The following is a 17,353-nucleotide window of genomic DNA, read 5'->3' on the forward strand; positions in this document are numbered from 1 at the left end:
AAATTCCAGCTACGTCATTGAGCCATTATTAATCCAGGAAATAGATGTTTTGCGTAGTCACTTTAACCGAAATAATAATACATCGAAGGCTTCGATTCGAATCTGGATGGAAATTGTAGAATGTTAAAGAAAAATAGTGCAAACACAGGATGACGTGCGGAAAACGAGTGTTGGCAAAGAGTGCTGTGACACTGAGAGTCACGTCAAAGAGGCAATATTATTGTTTTGCGTTTCTTCTTTTGCTCGTCTAAGTTGCAGTGAATCGAGTCGGTCACTGGTACTGCAAAGAAATTGCCATGATTCGTCATGACGTCCTGTATTATATATCTCCGTCGTTTCACCTGGCTGTGTCTTGCCAGCTGTTCCAGCTCCCGTCCCACTTCTTAGCGTCTAGTACTGCACTGCAGCGAAAATGGAGGAAATAAGGAAGGAGGGAACAATTTCGGCTTAAAGTACTTCCGGGTTGAAGAGAAAAAAAAATAACAACATGGCGACGGCCATGAAGTTAAATTGCTGGGGAGGAGACTGGGGACTCCCTTCCGTGCACCCCGAGTGCCTCATCGTCATGGTAACGCCGCTAGCACTCTTATAATTGCCCTCATTGTTGACAGTGGTCGGTGGGGTGAGGGCGGGGGCTGAGGGAGGGTGGCTTGGCGCTGTTTGCCTGCAGGGACGCCGGGTCTTGAGTGGTACTAGTGCTGAAGCAGCGCGGATCAAGTGTCCGTGAACACATCTGCAGATTCACTCAGTGTTAGCTGATATTTCTGTGTGACTTTGCGCCCACACTGAAATGACATCCCCGTTCTCTATTGTAAATCAAATTATATACGTCATTGTGAGTTACCTGCACTAGTCCAAGCTGCCCCTCGTTTGTAGCACGTAAACATTCCGACCGAGATGAGTTTTCCCAGTTGAAATGGAATTTTATTAAATGTCAGACTTTGAAAAATAATGGTGTGCTATTCAATTAGAATCTTTGATGTATACCTCTGCCTAATTTATGCTGGCGACATGTGCAGGCTAGAGACAACTTGTTGGCGCAAGCATGATTGGCTGAACTATAGGCACCATGTTGCATGCTAGTTATTTGCAAGAATCAAGAGTTTGAAACAAAAGGACAATCGCGCATTGTTTTTAAAAACATATGCATGAGGATTGCATGTTAAATGTGGAGAAGGAATACATTATCACTTATTTATTTGAACGTTTGCTGAGCGCTCGCCCTACCTGTACGGTCCTGGAACACCTTACATAATATCTAAATCATTCATAACGCTCCGGTAGTGGTACACAACTGTTTCTAGGCGCGACAAGACAAGGAGTGGGAACAGAAGGAGGACAAAACAATCTTACTAGGCCTTGTGTCATTCAGATCGTGCAGGTAACTCAATAAGTGCTGCTACATGGTGGCTCATAAGTGCAGAGAGAAGGGACTGTAGGGTTGCAGAAACAGACCCTTAAGTGCTGGGGCAGCCCAAAGGCAGTGCAAGGGCAACTGGACATGCAGGAGCATGGGCCCGAGTTCAGTGGGTGGCCAGGTGACCAGTGCGCGGAGCAGTCGGGAACATCAGCAGGGGAGAGGAAGAGAGAAACCGGAAGCGAAAAGGAAGGTCTTGAGTTGCTTCTGGAGTTTCTGCCTCTCCCACCACCCTGCTCTCTGCTTGGAGAAGTGTCTGACCCTCAGAGAGTTGGAGGTGGATGAGCGTAGAGCGCGAGAAGGAAGATGTTTAGGAAGAGAAAGTTGGAGGAAGAGCTGTCCCAGGCCCCAGAAAGCCTTGTGGGCGATACAAAGGGTCTTGAACTTGATGCTTGCAGCCACAGGGAGCCAGTGAAGAAATTTCAGAGCTGGATAGATAGGATCCCTGGGCTTGAGGCCAAGGACAAGTCTTCCAGTCCTGTTCTGGATAAGTTGTAAAGGTCAAAGAGTAAAGACAAGCAGATTTAGAAAGAGGCTGTTGCAATAGTCCACCCTAGAGAGGACCAGGGCTGTGGAGGCGGTGAGCTTCTGGGGGAAAGTGAGAAATGGCAGAATACCTCTGAGGAGGTGCAGATGATAGTGTGCCTTCTTAGAGATGTGAGAGATGTGAGGAGAGAAGGAGAAGGTCAAGTTGAAGATGACACCAAGGCTCTTAGGCTCACAGGAAGTAGCAGGAAGAGGGTCCAGGGTGGGTGGCCAGAGAGAGGGAGGAAAGGAGAGAGCAGGTGTTCCGATGAGGAGGATCTCAGTCTTACTGACATTAAGGCAGAGATCATTGGCGGCACACCATTTCTGAACTTCAGCCAGACAGTGTGGTATGAGAGAAGGAGCAAAGGTGGCTGAGCGGAGGCTGAAGGAGAGCTGGGTGTCATCTGCATAACACTGAAAGTTAGAGCAGAATGTAGCGATGCAGTGGGCAAAAGGTAGAAGAGATGAAAGACCCCTGTTTGACCTGGGAGGGTCAGTCAGTGAGAAAGGAGGTCAATCAAGCCAGGGCCTGACCAGTGATACACAGGCTGTCACAGAGGTGATTGAGCAGAACGTCATGGTTGACTGTGTCAAAAGCAGAGGGTAGATTGAGGAGAATGAGGACAGAAGGAAGATTAGAGCCAAGATTAGAGAGCAAGTCTTTACAGGTGTTCAGGAGAACAGATCTGTGCTTCTGGCAGCTAGACTGATGGTCGTGGAGACAAACAACAGATTCAGTATGCAGATTAAGCTGGGAGATGGCCAGCTTTTCCAGGAGTTTGACCAGGAAAGGAGTGATGGAGATCTGGCGATAGAAAGCCAGAGAGGAAGTATCGGCAGAGGACTTCTTTAGAAGGGGGTGCACAAGGGAGTGCTTAAGGGGGGAGTGGATGGTTCCAGTGGCAATGGAATGATTGCAGAAATCAGCCAAGGCTGGAGCAAGGGTGTCAATGTGGCCCTTGATGGTTCTGGATGAGCAGGGGAGACCCTGCTTTGACAAGACTTTCATAGGTCAGACTTGTCTACAAACATCGTCAGGGGTGAACAGGAGAAAGGAGGAGGAGAGACGGCTGCAAACGGGAAGGGGTGGTAGAGGAGAAGGTAAAGGAAGAGAGAGTGGACAGGATGTCCTGAGTGTTAGTGGTGAAATGAGAGGCCAGGGCTGTGCAGATGGCCTGGGAGGGTACAGGAGAGGTCGAGACTGCAACAGGATTGGCCAGCTCCTTGCAGATTTTGAAAAGTTTGGCCAAGTTGTTAAATGCTGCACATATGCAGGCTTGGATGTAGGCTCTCGTCTTAGAGAGGACAGAGAGTCTGTACTGCCTTTGGAGTAGGCAGCAGGCCAGTTTGTCACATGATGCCCTCCACTGTCACTCAGCCGCCCAACACTTGCGTTTAAGGATGGCGAGGTCGGAAACGTATCAAGAGTTACACTTGGATGTGTGCTTCAAACGGATCATCATGACAGGGGCAAGGACATCAAGAGTGTTGTAGATAGAGAGATGAAGGTTAGAGAGGGTGTCTTAATATTGGGAAAATCTTCCTCGGGACCAGCCCTTGAGAGCAAAAATTACCCAATTCAGCCCAAAATACAGGTTCTATTGTGCCGAGCAGTGAACTCATGCTAGTGACAAATGACACTTTCAGAAAGTTTTAGCATTTATTCTAAAGAGTGAATTTCAGCAACATCTTGGGATTCAAGTTAGAGAAGATTACAAAACACAAACTTAGAGAAATACAAAATATAGAGAAACATAGAACTTGGAGAAACATAGAGAAACACAGTCTTACGCCCCTTCAATCAGCACTGGGAGACCCTGGCCCTCATAAGCTAGCTGTTGCCAGCCCCGCTCAGAGGACAGCGCTGCAGGGTGCCGACAGAGCAGCAGGTTCTGGACACTCGATTTTGCTCGAACCAAGTCCACAGATCGATCTCCCACCTGAGTCATGTGGGTATGCATTTTTATAATCTCGTGCTGTCAGTCCATGACGCACAATTCCAGAACCTTCCCTGTGCAAAATATAGGCTTGCTCATGGAAAAACCCAACTCTGTGAATTTCCACTGTGCTCCTTTTCTGTGCCCCTCCCTGCTTGGAGCCCATCTGCGCCAAACTCAGGAATGTCTTATCAGAGCCTTCCCAGAGAAAAGAGGATTTGTTTACGAAACCATGCAGGGCTACAGTTAGAAAGGCAGAATATTCGAAGAGAAGTCGAGATGAATTAACCCTATGTGAGCAAGCTCTAAAAGGCATGCACTCATAGCTTAGTGTTCATAGCGCTTAAGATTGGCTATCTAAGCGCTCTATAGGTGCCATAATGTTCCAAACACTCCAATAATGTCTATTAGCTACAGAACTGGGGCCTTCGCCCTGCCTGTCTATCTACAATGCATAATGTGACCTACCACTCCTACTAGGCCTGCATATTCCTTGTAGCTCACTACTGCGTAATGGAAGTGCTACAACAGACTACTGTCAGCATTTTTGGCACATACTTTGAATAAACTATTGGCTTTCAGCGGCTAATGCTGTCATCTAAAGCCCTGATTGGCAAATTTGCAATTTTGTGTATCACTACAGAGGGCTGCGTCAGAGTGTGAGTCAGCCAAAGTTGTAAGAGAAAGTAGCTGCGAAAGCCTCATCTAGCACACGCTTCATGGGCCAGATGACCGATAAGGTAGGTGGCAGTGCTAGGGTCGGCTTGACCTGAGGGGTAGAGAGAGAGGTGGGAGGAAACGAGAAAGTGGTTGCTCCAGGAGAGAGGAGTGGTGAGAGGGTTAGAGAGGGGGAGGTGTGAGGAGATGAGAACATCCAGGGTGTGCCCTGCAGAGCGAGTCGGGCCAGAGGGAAGAATAGAGAGAGAGTCGCAGAGGTTGCAAAAGAGCCCCGAAGGGGGGCTAGAAGCATCTAGGTGGATGTTCAGGTCTCCGAGGAGAGGAGGAGAAGTTGAGAGTTGCCTCTAGCAAGGAGGGAGGAGGAGGAGAGGTCAGCCCACTCAGATAGGAAGAGGGCGTCCTGTAGATAGTGGCCACAGTAGGTGAGAGGCCAGGAGAGATAGAGAGCCTGCAGACCAGGCATTCAAAGGAGGAGGAATCCTGCATTGGAATGACAGAAGCAGGGATCCACTCCGGGAAGATCAAGGCTACACCCCCGCCGGGACGGTTGGTTCTGGGTTTAGAGAGGATCTTGTAGCCATGAGGAAGGAGAGTGTCAAAACTTGTGACAGAGCTGGCCGTGAACCAAGTCTCTGTGAGACTGGGTACATCCAAATCAAGCTCTTCCAGGATACGGAAGATGTCAGAGGAATGTTTGACATTGGAGCGAGAGTTGAGAGTAGCGATGTGGAACAGGTTGCCACCTTTTATAGGACTTCCGTGGCGGGGTACAGGCCAGAGGTAAACCCTGCGGAAGTGTTGGAGGTGCCCGAGGATGGGCAGAGGAGGAAGAAAGAGATGGCAGGGCAGTCAGAGAGGAAGAAGAGTGCCAGAGAGGTGTCAGAGGAAGGCGGCAACAGGGTGGCCAAAGAAGCAGCAGCGGGTGGCAGAGGCATGAGGCAGCAGAGGAGCCAGAGAGTAGGGATAGCAGGAGAAGAAAGGAAGTTGATAAGGTGCCGGAAGAGTCTATAAAAAAGGAGATTGGCCTGAGGGCCCTGGACCAAGACAGTGCCATTTAAATAGACACTAATGATGGTCTTAGATGAGTGGATGGGTGCCAGGAGGGCCTCCCAACAGGTGTAACCATTAATGGGAGAAGAGGAAAAAGGAGAGCGAACAGAGACCATATGGGGTGTCCAGAGGCCTGGAGAGGGAACGACAAAGAGCATGTTGGCAAGGGTCTGTCAAATTATTGAAAAAGTGGGAGTTGAAAAAGAAGTTACAAAATGAAAGGATAGGAAGATTAGGATAGACAGGTGATAGTAGTGGAAGAGGGTAGCATTATGTGTAAGGCAACTGGTATGTTTTTGAAAGTGGAGATAGAGGATGCAGTGCGTATGGGGAGAGATGGGCTGTTCCATGCCCAATGAGTAAATACTTGTTTCTGTGTGCATGTGAGTTTGCAGATTGGAATGTGTAGATGATGTTGGCGTGCCTGTCTGGTGTTTGTGTGGGCAATGGCTCCGAATTTGTCATAAGATGGAGGTTTGAGGTGAATTACTTTGAATACAATGCAGAGTCCTTTAAGGCAATTCTCTGAGGTATGGGGAGCCAGTGGAGCTGGGCAAGAGCGGGGGTGATGTGTGAATGTTGGGGTCAGTGGAGGATGAGTCTGGCAGCTGCATTCTGTATGGCTTGCAGGGGGGCATGGGTGTTGTTGGGGAGTACAGTGAGGAGATAATTTCCATAGTCCAGCTTGGAGAGAACCAGTGCTTGGATTTGCGGTGCAAAGTAGTCAGGCGGAAGGATATGTCTGATTTTGTGTAGGAGGTGGAGGTGTAGTTGTAGATTGCATGTTTTGACAGCGGCTATGTGGTGTGTTAAGGAAACGTGGGGGTTGATGGAGCCGTCTAATCTATTTCTTTAATGCACATTGGAATTGCACACTTCTGTGTCATGCAGCATATATGCTACTACAATAGAGGCCAAGGCCGACTGAAGATGCATGGGGGCCCATTTCAAAGTGATGTTTGCTGGCCTCTGTCATACATGCCAATCTTTTGGAGCACCTGGGAGGGAGATTTTGTCACAGTTGCGTGATAACTAAATTGGCACATACCCAACCGCATAGAGCTAACCGTAGGCATTGTTTTTTGTGTTTAAAAATGGTGTGATGTGGACACGCACAACATTTGGACATGCAGCATCATGCAGAAACCTGTACACCAAAAGCACAGAGCAATGATGCCATCCAGATATAAGGTCGGAGCTTACATTACTGCCTGCAGCATCGTGCAGAACCCAGTGCACCAAAAGCACAGAGCAATGATGCAGAAACCTGTACACCAAAAGCACAGAGCAATGATGCCATCCAGATATAAGGTCGGAGCTTACATTACTGCCTGCAGCATCGTGCAGAAACCAGTACACCAAAAGCACAGAGCAATGATGCAGAAACCTGTACACCAAAAGCACAGAGCAATGATGCCATCCAGATATAAGGTCGGAGCTTACATTACTGCCTGCAGCATCGTGCAGAAACCAGTACACCAAAAGCACAGAGCAATGATGCAGAAACCTGTACACCAAAAGCACAGAGCAATGATGCCATCCAGCATACACAGGCCACACGATTAATCTGGCTGCACATGAAGCTGGATCTATGCAATGAAGAGCCTGTCTTAGTTATCCAAAGTCCCTCACATGACAGTCTCTGAGGAAAACAAGTGCTAGTGTTAAAACACCTGCAGTGATGATGAAAGGTTACATGAAAAGGATAAAGCTGCAGTAACGAGAGCAAATATTGCAGCACAAGATCATAACAGCACCCTCTACAGCCTGAGCAGAATTGAATTACATTCTTCTTGGAATCCATGTTCTAAAATAGGGTTATTGAAGTGGTGGAAGCTACAGAATGGCTTAGCACGTTGTATTGCATTGTAGTCGTCATTTATATAGCGCCATTTTTCCATTTGTATGGCCTCAATGCGCTTTGTGGTTGGAATGCCCTCGGGGACCGAAGTCCAGGTATGTGAAAACATTCTAAGAGTAGACTTTAAGATGTGTGTGTGTGTGATTCTGCCGAGATTAAAACTTGGGAGGGCTGGCTAGGCTCCAGTAAGCAACCCAATAGGTTAGTTACATTGGCGGTTCTGTCGGTGGTGAAGACAAAGCGCTAGTGCAGGAAACTTGATGTGTGCCCATCTAAACCGAAATCGTCGTCGGTTGTCGCTGTATACTAATGGCAGAGGTGCTGAGGCAAGTCTGGGGTTTCAGTGCGAGAAGTTATGTGAGCAGCTAGAACAAATTTGACATAGCTGTTCTAGAGTGCGTGGACGGAGAGCTGTGGCTGCGGCAGATGTCCAGACGTGGTGCATTTAAACATACTTAAAATTCTGACAGAGTTTATCTTCAATGTCACTTTGTCATATTTGTTCTGTCACTGTGGTCCAGTTACCCCAAGTCTCCCAAGGTGATAGTCTGGTTGTCCAAGTGCATTTTCTCTTAGGGGTAGAATGCTACCATGGAAAAGGACCAGGCTAATGGGAGTCTTTGAGTGCAATAAATACATTAAATAGACATGGCTACTACATGCCTTCCCCGTACCAAAACGATTAACCAAGTAATCTAGTAAGCATGATGGCAGGGGATACTTGCATGTAACCACTGTGCGTTTCAGCAGCTATCTTGCACAGTTATAGGTGCGACAGAGTTACTAGCAAGTAAATGGAAGCATCATGGGTGAGCTGAAACCTTGTAGGCGTAATGCTTTGAGTGGAACCACATGTGTAAATTGGATGCAGCGCCAGGCCACCCACATATCTGGGTCCAACCCTATGGCATGGCCTTTGCCGGTATTATAAGGGTCTCACCTATGATATATTTCACGTCCCCAAAAGAAACAACTGTCTCAGTGCCTCGTGTTTTATGCCCCCCAGGAGCATCTTTAGTGCCTCACTATTCCTATCCCCAAATCCATCTAAGCGCATACCATAACCTGTGCCTAAGTTCAACTGGTGCACTTCATCTTTACCTCCAGTGAACCTATGAATCGAGCATTCTGAGTGTTTGGGCAAGCCCCTTTGTTAATTACAAAGGTCAATCCATCTAAGTGCGTAACATGTCCTATTCCCATAATCCAACTAGGCGCACGCACTTCAATGGCTACCATCTAATCGAGCATTCTGTGTGTTTTCGGCAAGCCCCCTTTGATATTGGATAGGGGAGCGTCTGCTGGTGCAGGGGGCTGAGATGGGAGTTTGGATGCAGCCCCAGGGAATTTTCAAGTCTCGTCTGCTGACCAGACACTTTTCAGTGGCAACGTCCAAGCTTCAATCAGATTTTCAGGTGTTGTCCGGTAACTATTGCTCACCAGTTAGAGTGCAAGAGGTTTGGGGGGGTCTGATGTGTGATACTCTGTGGGAATGGAATGGGATTAGTTTAGCACGTGGGGCCCCCGTGAAAGCAGCCGGCATCCGCTGTAACGTGAGCTGTTGTTGTTTTGGTGGGCCTGTGTCAGTGCTTGTGTGCGAGTAGCAGTCCAGAATAACGCAGGGTTCGGGACTCGGGAAGAGGAAGGAAATAGCCAGGTTTTGAGGGCCTTTCTGAATGCGAGGTGGTTGTCAATGCGGCAGATGAAGAGGGAGAGTGTTCTAGATGGTGGATGCTTGGATGGAGAAGGAGGAACCTCCCACTCTGGTGTAGATGCAATGGGGGATAACGAGAAGTGCTGTGTCAGATCCGAGGGTCCTGGACCTTTGGTAATGTATGAGTTTAACCTGGAGGAATTCAGGACTGGTGTTGTGGATGGCATAGTGAGTAATGCACATGGCTTTAAAGGTAGTCCGTCGACTAATAGGGAGCCAGTGTAGGACTGATGTGTTCTCTAGGTGGGAGGCCAATGAGGAGATGGGCCCCAGCGTTTTGGATTCTTTGGAGTTTCCTAAGTTGGAACGCCGGTGCGCCTAGAGAAAGGCAGTTTGCATAATCTAAGCAGGAGTAGATGATGGGGAGGATGGCAGAGATTTGGTGTGGGTAGGTGAGGTACGGAAAGATTCGCCTGAGGATGAGTAGGTGAATTTCTCTTCCCACTCCCCAGCATATCAGAATAAGTATGGCAATTCGATAAGGCCAGTTGCTTTTCCAAATTGCACTTAAAAAGTGCATGCCCTTCCCAACTCAATGCATCTTGTGGGTTTTGTGATGACCCCTCCATACCATTGGCCTTTACTCTGCAGCATGTGTATTCCAGAAGATGATGTCACACTTACTGTGATGCACTCCTGTGGTGTTAGTGTTTTTTCTCTCAGGACCAAATTTTGGTTTCAGGGGCTTCCAGAGAGGAACGGGATCACAGGTGTGCTTCATGGCTCAGGGCGTTTCATATCAGCGGCCTAACTCTTGAACGCGAGGGGTGAAGTTTTCAACTGAGCAAGGTCGAATACTTGGACTATGCTATCTCAGATCAAAGCATTACGCCCAAAATCCAGTGGGAACAATGAGTGTTGCTCCCCAACTGGTTCCAACGATCAACGTTGCTGCTTTGTGGAGATGGCAGAGTAGTAGAACACGTTTGTGCGCAATGTCTCTGAGAAGAATGAATCTTTGAGAGCTCTTCTCAAAAAAGTGTTATGTAAATGGTATGCCAATTGCAATAAGTCGTTTCAGCAGATCAAAGTTGACATTGTCACCATGCCTTCAACCCTTTGAAGCACGGCGTCGCGAGAGTTGATGCCAGTGCTTGTGGGTTGATGCAGAGGTCTGAAGACATGGAAGCAAATTGTTTGGTGGCTGGAAATGCTGTCTTGTTTGGGCGACAGAAGATTTCAGGACCTACATTTGTAACCAATGGTTTAGACTACCCACTGACCCCAAGTACCTGAATCAAGCCGTGGGTCACCTGTTCTCTCGAGTCGGATTGCAAGAGATTTTGTGTGTGCCTTCGCAGACCGTTCCACTCCCCTGAGCAAAGGGACCCTGTGAGGAGAAGCGACGTGTAAGATGTTAGTGCACCTGTGACTGTTCTCTACTGAGGGCCAAGTGAGGGTAACTAGGGGGGTCCTCCCCATGCCCGGGCTACTCGTCTTCTAAGATGCACCCAGTCCCCTTGATCAACCCTCTTTGATCCCTCAGAGCCAAGCCAAGCACTTCGTCACAGTAACAAAATGTATTTGTTCCTAAAGGTTTACAGATGGCAATGGCTGCTGTTTATAGGCTCGCATATGGCTTTTTGACTAGAGGTTCATGACGCGGAAGGTTTTTTGTACAACTGCTTAGATGCCACTTACTCACCAATCATTGCCTTCAATGTGGGTTGTGTCCTAGTGAACAGGGGGACAGCGGTAGCAAGTATCTTCCCCCCAGTTTAATAAAGCCTTTTGTAATCCTTTTTTTTTAAATTTCAGGCCTACGCCAGGTTTGCCTGTGCTCCAGTGAAAGTGGATGTCGTAGATCACTCCTGGAAAAGTCCAGACGGTAATGTCCTTTTCACTATATTTTCTTATGTTGCAACTCGTCTGCTATAAAGTACACAGTGGTGCAGGGGACTGTAAAGAAACATGGGATATTGTGATATTGATCTATTAGTGCATGTCCTATTCTGATTAGATGACCCATCTGCAGTTGAAGATGTCTCCTCCAATGAAAGGGCCTGTTCTTTCTTGAAAGCTGATGTTCTGTACTATAATCATGCTCAGTTTTTGAAAAGATATAGTTGCCTACAGCACAAAGAATGTATGCTTGAACCTGGACAGCGCCAGACAAGCCTGCGAAGGGAACGGTTGCATTCCCCTCCCGCCAATGCATGAACTCATCAATATGTATTTCCTGTGGTGGCCCCATTCATAGCCCCAATGCACAGAGGGGTCGGTTCTCTTCTTCACTCGCATGTTTGCTTGCTTTTTCTGTGTGCCCGTTTTCATGGGACTAGTTCAACATATAGTGGTCGTTTCACTTGAATGTGTCCCTGCTTGTGTGGATGGGAGACGTGGCTATGCCTAGAGGCGTGCTGTAAGCATCGTTTCTAGGGGATTTTTCTTCAGCAAGTTAAGGGTCAGCAGAATTCTTTCTTCCTTTAAAATGTGTAAACGTTAATGTATGGCTTTATATAACTGCTTACTTTCTTTTCTGCTTTGCAAAACGACTACTATGCTCAAGAAATTCTTCACCATGCTAAATCCCCGTGGGTTGGTACAGACGGACGTGTGCGTGGACCCTTTAAGAAAGACCCAATGCACAGTGATCATCGATTGCTAGTGACAGGCGCATCAATGTATGCCCACGTGTGTCTGTAACTTCTTGATGGTCTTAAAGAATCCTGACATGGATAGAGTGCGCCTGCTGGAAGTAACTTGTGCAGACAGTGAGATTCCACAAGAAATCCCACTCCGGCTTGAATGTATGTGCACTCTATGAAGTGCATCAAGTCATCGAATGTGTACATATATAAAAGGGATTTTAAGGTTCGAGCTTGTGAATTCCTAGTTTGCATTGCCTGTCTGCAGGTATTTCTCTATTACTGTTTTTATTTCCTACAAACCTGGCAGCAGTTTGACAGCAATGAGTCCTCATTAGTTTAGTTTATTTGCTTGTATAGGGCGCCGAACCCAGCTTTACTTACCTTACGCTTTCTCTTCCCTATACTTTCCCATCCACTTGCACCTAGATCCCTTGGTTGTAAGGTTTTGTCCAGAGAGGTCTGTTTGTGAATGCCAATGTAAGTTATGAGTGTGTGTTCGCTTACGTTTTCATTGGTCTACTATTGTCCTGATACATCCTTTGCGGCACCCGCTTTTGCAATTCTGTGAGGTACATTTGTGTTAATTGCAAACGTTTACATACTTTGCTTCTAATGCAAAGTGTGTGTTCAACATGCTGTCATGCCTGCGCCAAGGGCGCATACATTGGCAATCAATATGGACAAATGGTTATTCATTTATCTACAGAAAACTCCTGGATCTACCGCTATTCACTATTTGGACTTTATTTCCCATTTGCAAGACTTTGGTGCCTTTTTATTTTTCCCAGAAAACTACACTTACCATAATGCACTTGGCTATAACAATCCATTCCTGGCTATTCCTATTTTTCTTTATCAGAACTACAATCCCCAGAAGCCCTAGGGATTTGCTCTGCTCCCACCAGCTCAGGAACAGAGAGGGAGGTGGCCGATTGTCTGCAGGTGTGCTGAGCCAGGTGCAACCAATTAGCCTGCCTCTGTGCTGGGCTGGGCAGTATAAAGGCTGCTGCCTGCGAGAGCTCAGTCTCTTGCATTGAGAGTCCTTCCTCCACCTTTCGCGAGTGTCTTCGGATCCTTGTATGCTGTTTATCCTCACTCCTGCTTGGACCCTGCCTTACAGCTTGTTACACCCTGCTGCCTACAGCCCTAGCCTTTTGGGCTTCCTGCCTTGTTGCTTGCTCCACCCTGCTGCCTCCAGTCGTTGCCTTCCAGGCTCCCTGCCTCTCAGCCCTGCTCCTCTGGGCTCTCCACACGGCAGCTGATCACGCTCTGCTGCCTTCCAGTCTCCGCCCTTGCCCTGCCGGGCTCTCCACCCTGCAGCGGATCACGCTCTGCTGCCTTCCAGTCTCCGCCCTTGCCCTGCTGGGCTCTCCACATTGCAGCGTATCACGCTCTGCTGCTTTCCAGCCTTTGCCCTGGTCCTCTGGGCTCCCTGCTCTGCAGCCTCCTCTCTCCGCCTGCCTTTGCCCTTGTCCTCTGGGCTCCCTGCTTGCAGCCTATCTCACACCGGCTGCCTTAGCCCTTGTCCTCAGGGCTCCCTGCTCTGCAGCCTGCCTCTCTCCGGCTGCCTTTGCCCTTGTCCTCTGGGCTCCCTGCTTGCAGCCTATCTCACACCGGCTGCCTTAGCCCTTGTCCTCAGGGCTCCCTGCTCTGCAGCCTGCCTCTCTCCGGCTGCCTTTGCCCTTGTCCTCTGGGCTCCCTGCTTGCAGCCTATCTCACACCGGCTGCCTTAGCCCTTGTCCTCAGGGCTCCCTGCTCTGCAGCCTGCCTCTCTCCGGCTGCCTTTGCCCTTGTCCTCTGGGCTCCCTGCTCTGCAGCCTTCCTCACTCCGGCTGCCGTAGCCCTTTTCCTCTGATATTTCTACCTTACCGTCCCACTCTTGTGGGCTTACTCCTTGCCTTCCTGCTCCTCTGAGCGCTCCACCTACCTTTCTGTCCTCTGCTATCATATCCTGTTACTCGACTTTCCCTTCCTATCCTTCTGCTAGTTTGCTATCATCTCCTTTCCTGGATTTGTCTGTTGTATCTTCTCTTGTACTGTTTGTGGACCCTTTGTACAGAGCTTGTCTGCTGGTTCCCATCAGTCAACCTCTGCCCCTTCCCTTGTCTCGTTTCAATATCACAGACACCCATAGCTGCTGTTCCAAGTTATGAGCAAACAGCGTGGGACTCTGTTATAGCAAACTCTGCAGAAGGCTAGAGTATTTCTAAGGTTCGTGGAATACTCTTTTCCTATTCTGCATACACCCCAAGAGGGTATTCACTCTATACCTTTTCCCGTGCTTCTCTTTCCTATTCTTCACTCCCTTTCCTTTCCGCGGTGTGTGTTCCTATCTGTCCACTTTATTTCAACACCCAAACTCGTCTGGGTGTCTTGTGCCACTCGTATTAGAGTGCCATCCGTGACAGAATGCAAGAGCCAAAAATTTCTTATTCCATTGGCCGGAAGGGCACACACAGACCAAAGATGCTTCCCTTTCGAGTTAAGAAACCTTTGCATAAACCTATGGTTTCCCTAAGGACAGCAAACAAGAAACTCAGTCTAAAGGACAGTCTCGCCTTAGAAAACAAAGATTTACAAGCACGGTACTATACCCACTGGCTAGCTGACCCTTCTTCCATGTACAACTATTATGACATTTGCGACTATGATCCGCAGTCCTTATCGGTTGAAGAGCTACAGCAAGATAATGAATTCTTACAGATCTTGTTAGCCCAAACAGTGAAAGACACTCCTGAGCCTGATAATTTTTCTAACACTGTTACAGCCAAGGATATTGCACTCATTGTGGGGGTCTCTAAACCAGAGTACGCTGTTGCTAGAGTGATATGTTCAAGATCTGATTGGCAAGCTCCCCAGTCTACTGGACACCCTCATTTGACAGGACACGGTATTATGTATCCTGAGGTTAGTTCACCTAGTCCTGGGTACAAAAGACCAATACCGACCATCGGTGGTCTTAATACTTCCCTAGTATCTACCAACCACAATAACCTTAAGGTCAGTCTTCCCATTGCTACAACAGAATATTCTGCCACACCAGATTCTGAAGCTTTAGATCAGGCTAATGAAACATACCTGCTACAAGAAAAACTCCTACGCCTTAAAAGAAAGACCGAAGATCTCTATGATGACTTTGTTTATTTACATAGTAAAAATTCTATGAAGGGACACAACATTCCAGACCTTTTGACACAATGTCCTACACCCGAAATACTGTCTTTAGAGATCAACTTGATAAGGCCTGGAATTGCCACGCAGAAAAGGATACAGATGTATACCAAGCAGATGGAAGACCTAAATTTAGCATATGCATCCATTTTAAAGTCTGACACAGCTCTTTCACTTTCCAACCACAGTAACTCAGGTTCTGGGACTCTAGACCATGATTCCAATCCTGAACAATACCCGGTACCTGCCTGGAATCCAGCCTTTCCATCAGTCAATATCCCAGACCCACCAAGAAATTTGAGCACACCAGACTTTGAAGATCAGCCTGCAGAACGCCTACCCAATCATGATCCCACATCTGTCTTATTATCTGTTCCTGTATCTGCTAGCCCAATCTCTGCTGCTCCCCCTGCTAATACTTCTAAATCTGCTACTGTTGCAGCAGCTCACATCTCTCTTTTCGCAGCAGAAGCACCCCATTCATCTCTGCCTGCAAGGACAGAACCTGTTGCTAAATCAGACAACAACTTTTCTTTTGGGACTACAGCTCCGGTTGTTCTTGCTGGCGCCTCTGCAGCACTAAAACTACCAGACTCTACTCTATCAGTCTCAGGTGCGTCCCTGTCCGCTGGTTCTTCTATGGCACCCACTCTCCCAGTTGCTACAGCATCGGAACTATCCACAGCCGTTCATGATCTCTCTGCTGCGGTGGCTTCTGAAATTCCTACAAATCATGGAGAACCCGCCATTGTGACTCCTGACGTTTCTGCGGCTAATCTTGACTCTGCCATTGCTGTGTCTGATGCCTTGGGAAACCTTGCTAAAGCAACCAACTCTGCTGTACCTCTGGCTCCACCTTTCACCACCTTACTGTCACCTTTCAAAGCAAGCCTTGCCATGGAATCTGTAACAGACATTCACAGTTCCTCTATTCATGAACACTCTGTTGGGTTTTGTGCTCCAAAGACTTTGTCTTTTCTGATTTCTACCGTAAAGGTTCAGCACATTGATACCGTCTCCACCTTTCAAGACTCCCACATTACAACCTTAAAAAGTTTTTTGTGCTTCATGATATGCCTTTTTGGAATAAGACTCTTTCACGGTGTGACAGACCTTCCTCCTGTTGGTCAGTCTTCAGGGAGCCTGGAGAGGGGCCTGGAGAGGGGCATACTGTCATGCCTGCGCCAAGGGCGCATACATTGGCAATCAATATGGACAAATGGTTATTCATTTATCTACAGAAAACTCCTGGATCTACCGCTATTCACTATTTGGACTTTATTTCCCATTTGCAAGACTTTGGTGCCTTTTTATTTTTCCCAGAAAACTACACTTACCATAATGCACTTGGCTATAACAATCCATTCCTGGCTATTCCTATTTTTCTTTATCAGAACTACAATCCCCAGAAGCCCTAGGGATTTGCTCTGCTCCCACCAGCTCAGGAACAGAGAGGGAGGTGGCCGATTGTCTGCAGGTGTGCTGAGCCAGGTGCAACCAATTAGCCTGCCTCTGTGCTGGGCTGGGCAGTATAAAGGCTGCTGCCTGCGAGAGCTCAGTCTCTTGCATTGAGAGTCCTTCCTCCACCTTTCGCGAGTGTCTTCGGATCCTTGTATGCTGTTTATCCTCACTCCTGCTTGGACCCTGCCTTACAGCTTGTTACACCCTGCTGCCTACAGCCCTAGCCTTTTGGGCTTCCTGCCTTGTTGCTTGCTCCACCCTGCTGCCTCCAGTCGTTGCCTTCCAGGCTCCCTGCCTCTCAGCCCTGCTCCTCTGGGCTCTCCACACGGCAGCTGATCACGCTCTGCTGCCTTCCAGTCTCCGCCCTTGCCCTGCCGGGCTCTCCACCCTGCAGCGGATCACGCTCTGCTGCCTTCCAGTCTCCGCCCTTGCCCTGCCGGGCTCTCCACATTGCAGCGTATCACGCTCTGCTGCTTTCCAGCCTTTGCCCTGGTCCTCTGGGCTCCCTGCTCTGCAGCCTCCTCTCTCCGGCTGCCTTTGCCCTTGTCCTCTGGGCTCCCTGCTTGCAGCCTATCTCACACCGGCTGCCTTAGCCCTTGTCCTCAGGGCTCCCTGCTTGCAGCCTATCTCACACCGGCTGCCTTAGCCCTTGTCCTCAGGGCTCCCTGCTCTGCAGCCTGCCTCTCTCCGGCTGCCTTTGCCCTTGTCCTCTGGGCTCCCTGCTCTGCAGCCTTCCTCACTCCGGCTGCCGTAGCCCTTTTCCTCTGATATTTCTACCTTACCGTCCCACTCTTGTGGGCTTACTCCTTGCCTTCCTGCTCCTCTGAGCGCTCCACTTACCTTTCTGTCCTCTGCTATCATATCCTGTTACTCGACTTTCCCTTCCTATCCTTCTGCTAGTTTGCTATCATCTCCTTTCCTGGATTTGTCTGTTGTATCTTCTCT

General features: G+C 48.4%; 1 protein-coding gene across 3 annotated transcripts in view; it reads left to right on the forward strand.

Annotated features, from left to right (window-relative positions):
* The first annotated feature begins 329 nt into the window (after window positions 1–329).
* Window positions 330–17,353, forward strand: part of MTX3 (metaxin 3) — a 225,098-nt gene continuing 208,074 nt past the window's right edge. Inside the window, exons 1-2 of one of the 3 annotated variants that reach the window (XM_069627403.1) lie at window positions 330–568; window positions 10,944–11,013. In XM_069627403.1, the coding sequence (XP_069483504.1) occupies window positions 488–568; window positions 10,944–11,013 (151 nt within the window). In that variant the 5' untranslated portion in view covers window positions 330–487. The remainder of the gene's footprint in view (window positions 569–10,943; window positions 11,014–17,353) is intronic. The other 2 variants (XM_069627404.1, XM_069627402.1) reach the window with 2 other exon arrangements.

Source organism: Ambystoma mexicanum, chromosome 6p, assembly GCF_040938575.1.
Source record: "Ambystoma mexicanum isolate Mex_15411 chromosome 6p, UKY_AmexF1_1, whole genome shotgun sequence".
Taxonomy (NCBI): Eukaryota; Metazoa; Chordata; class Amphibia; order Caudata; family Ambystomatidae; genus Ambystoma; species Ambystoma mexicanum.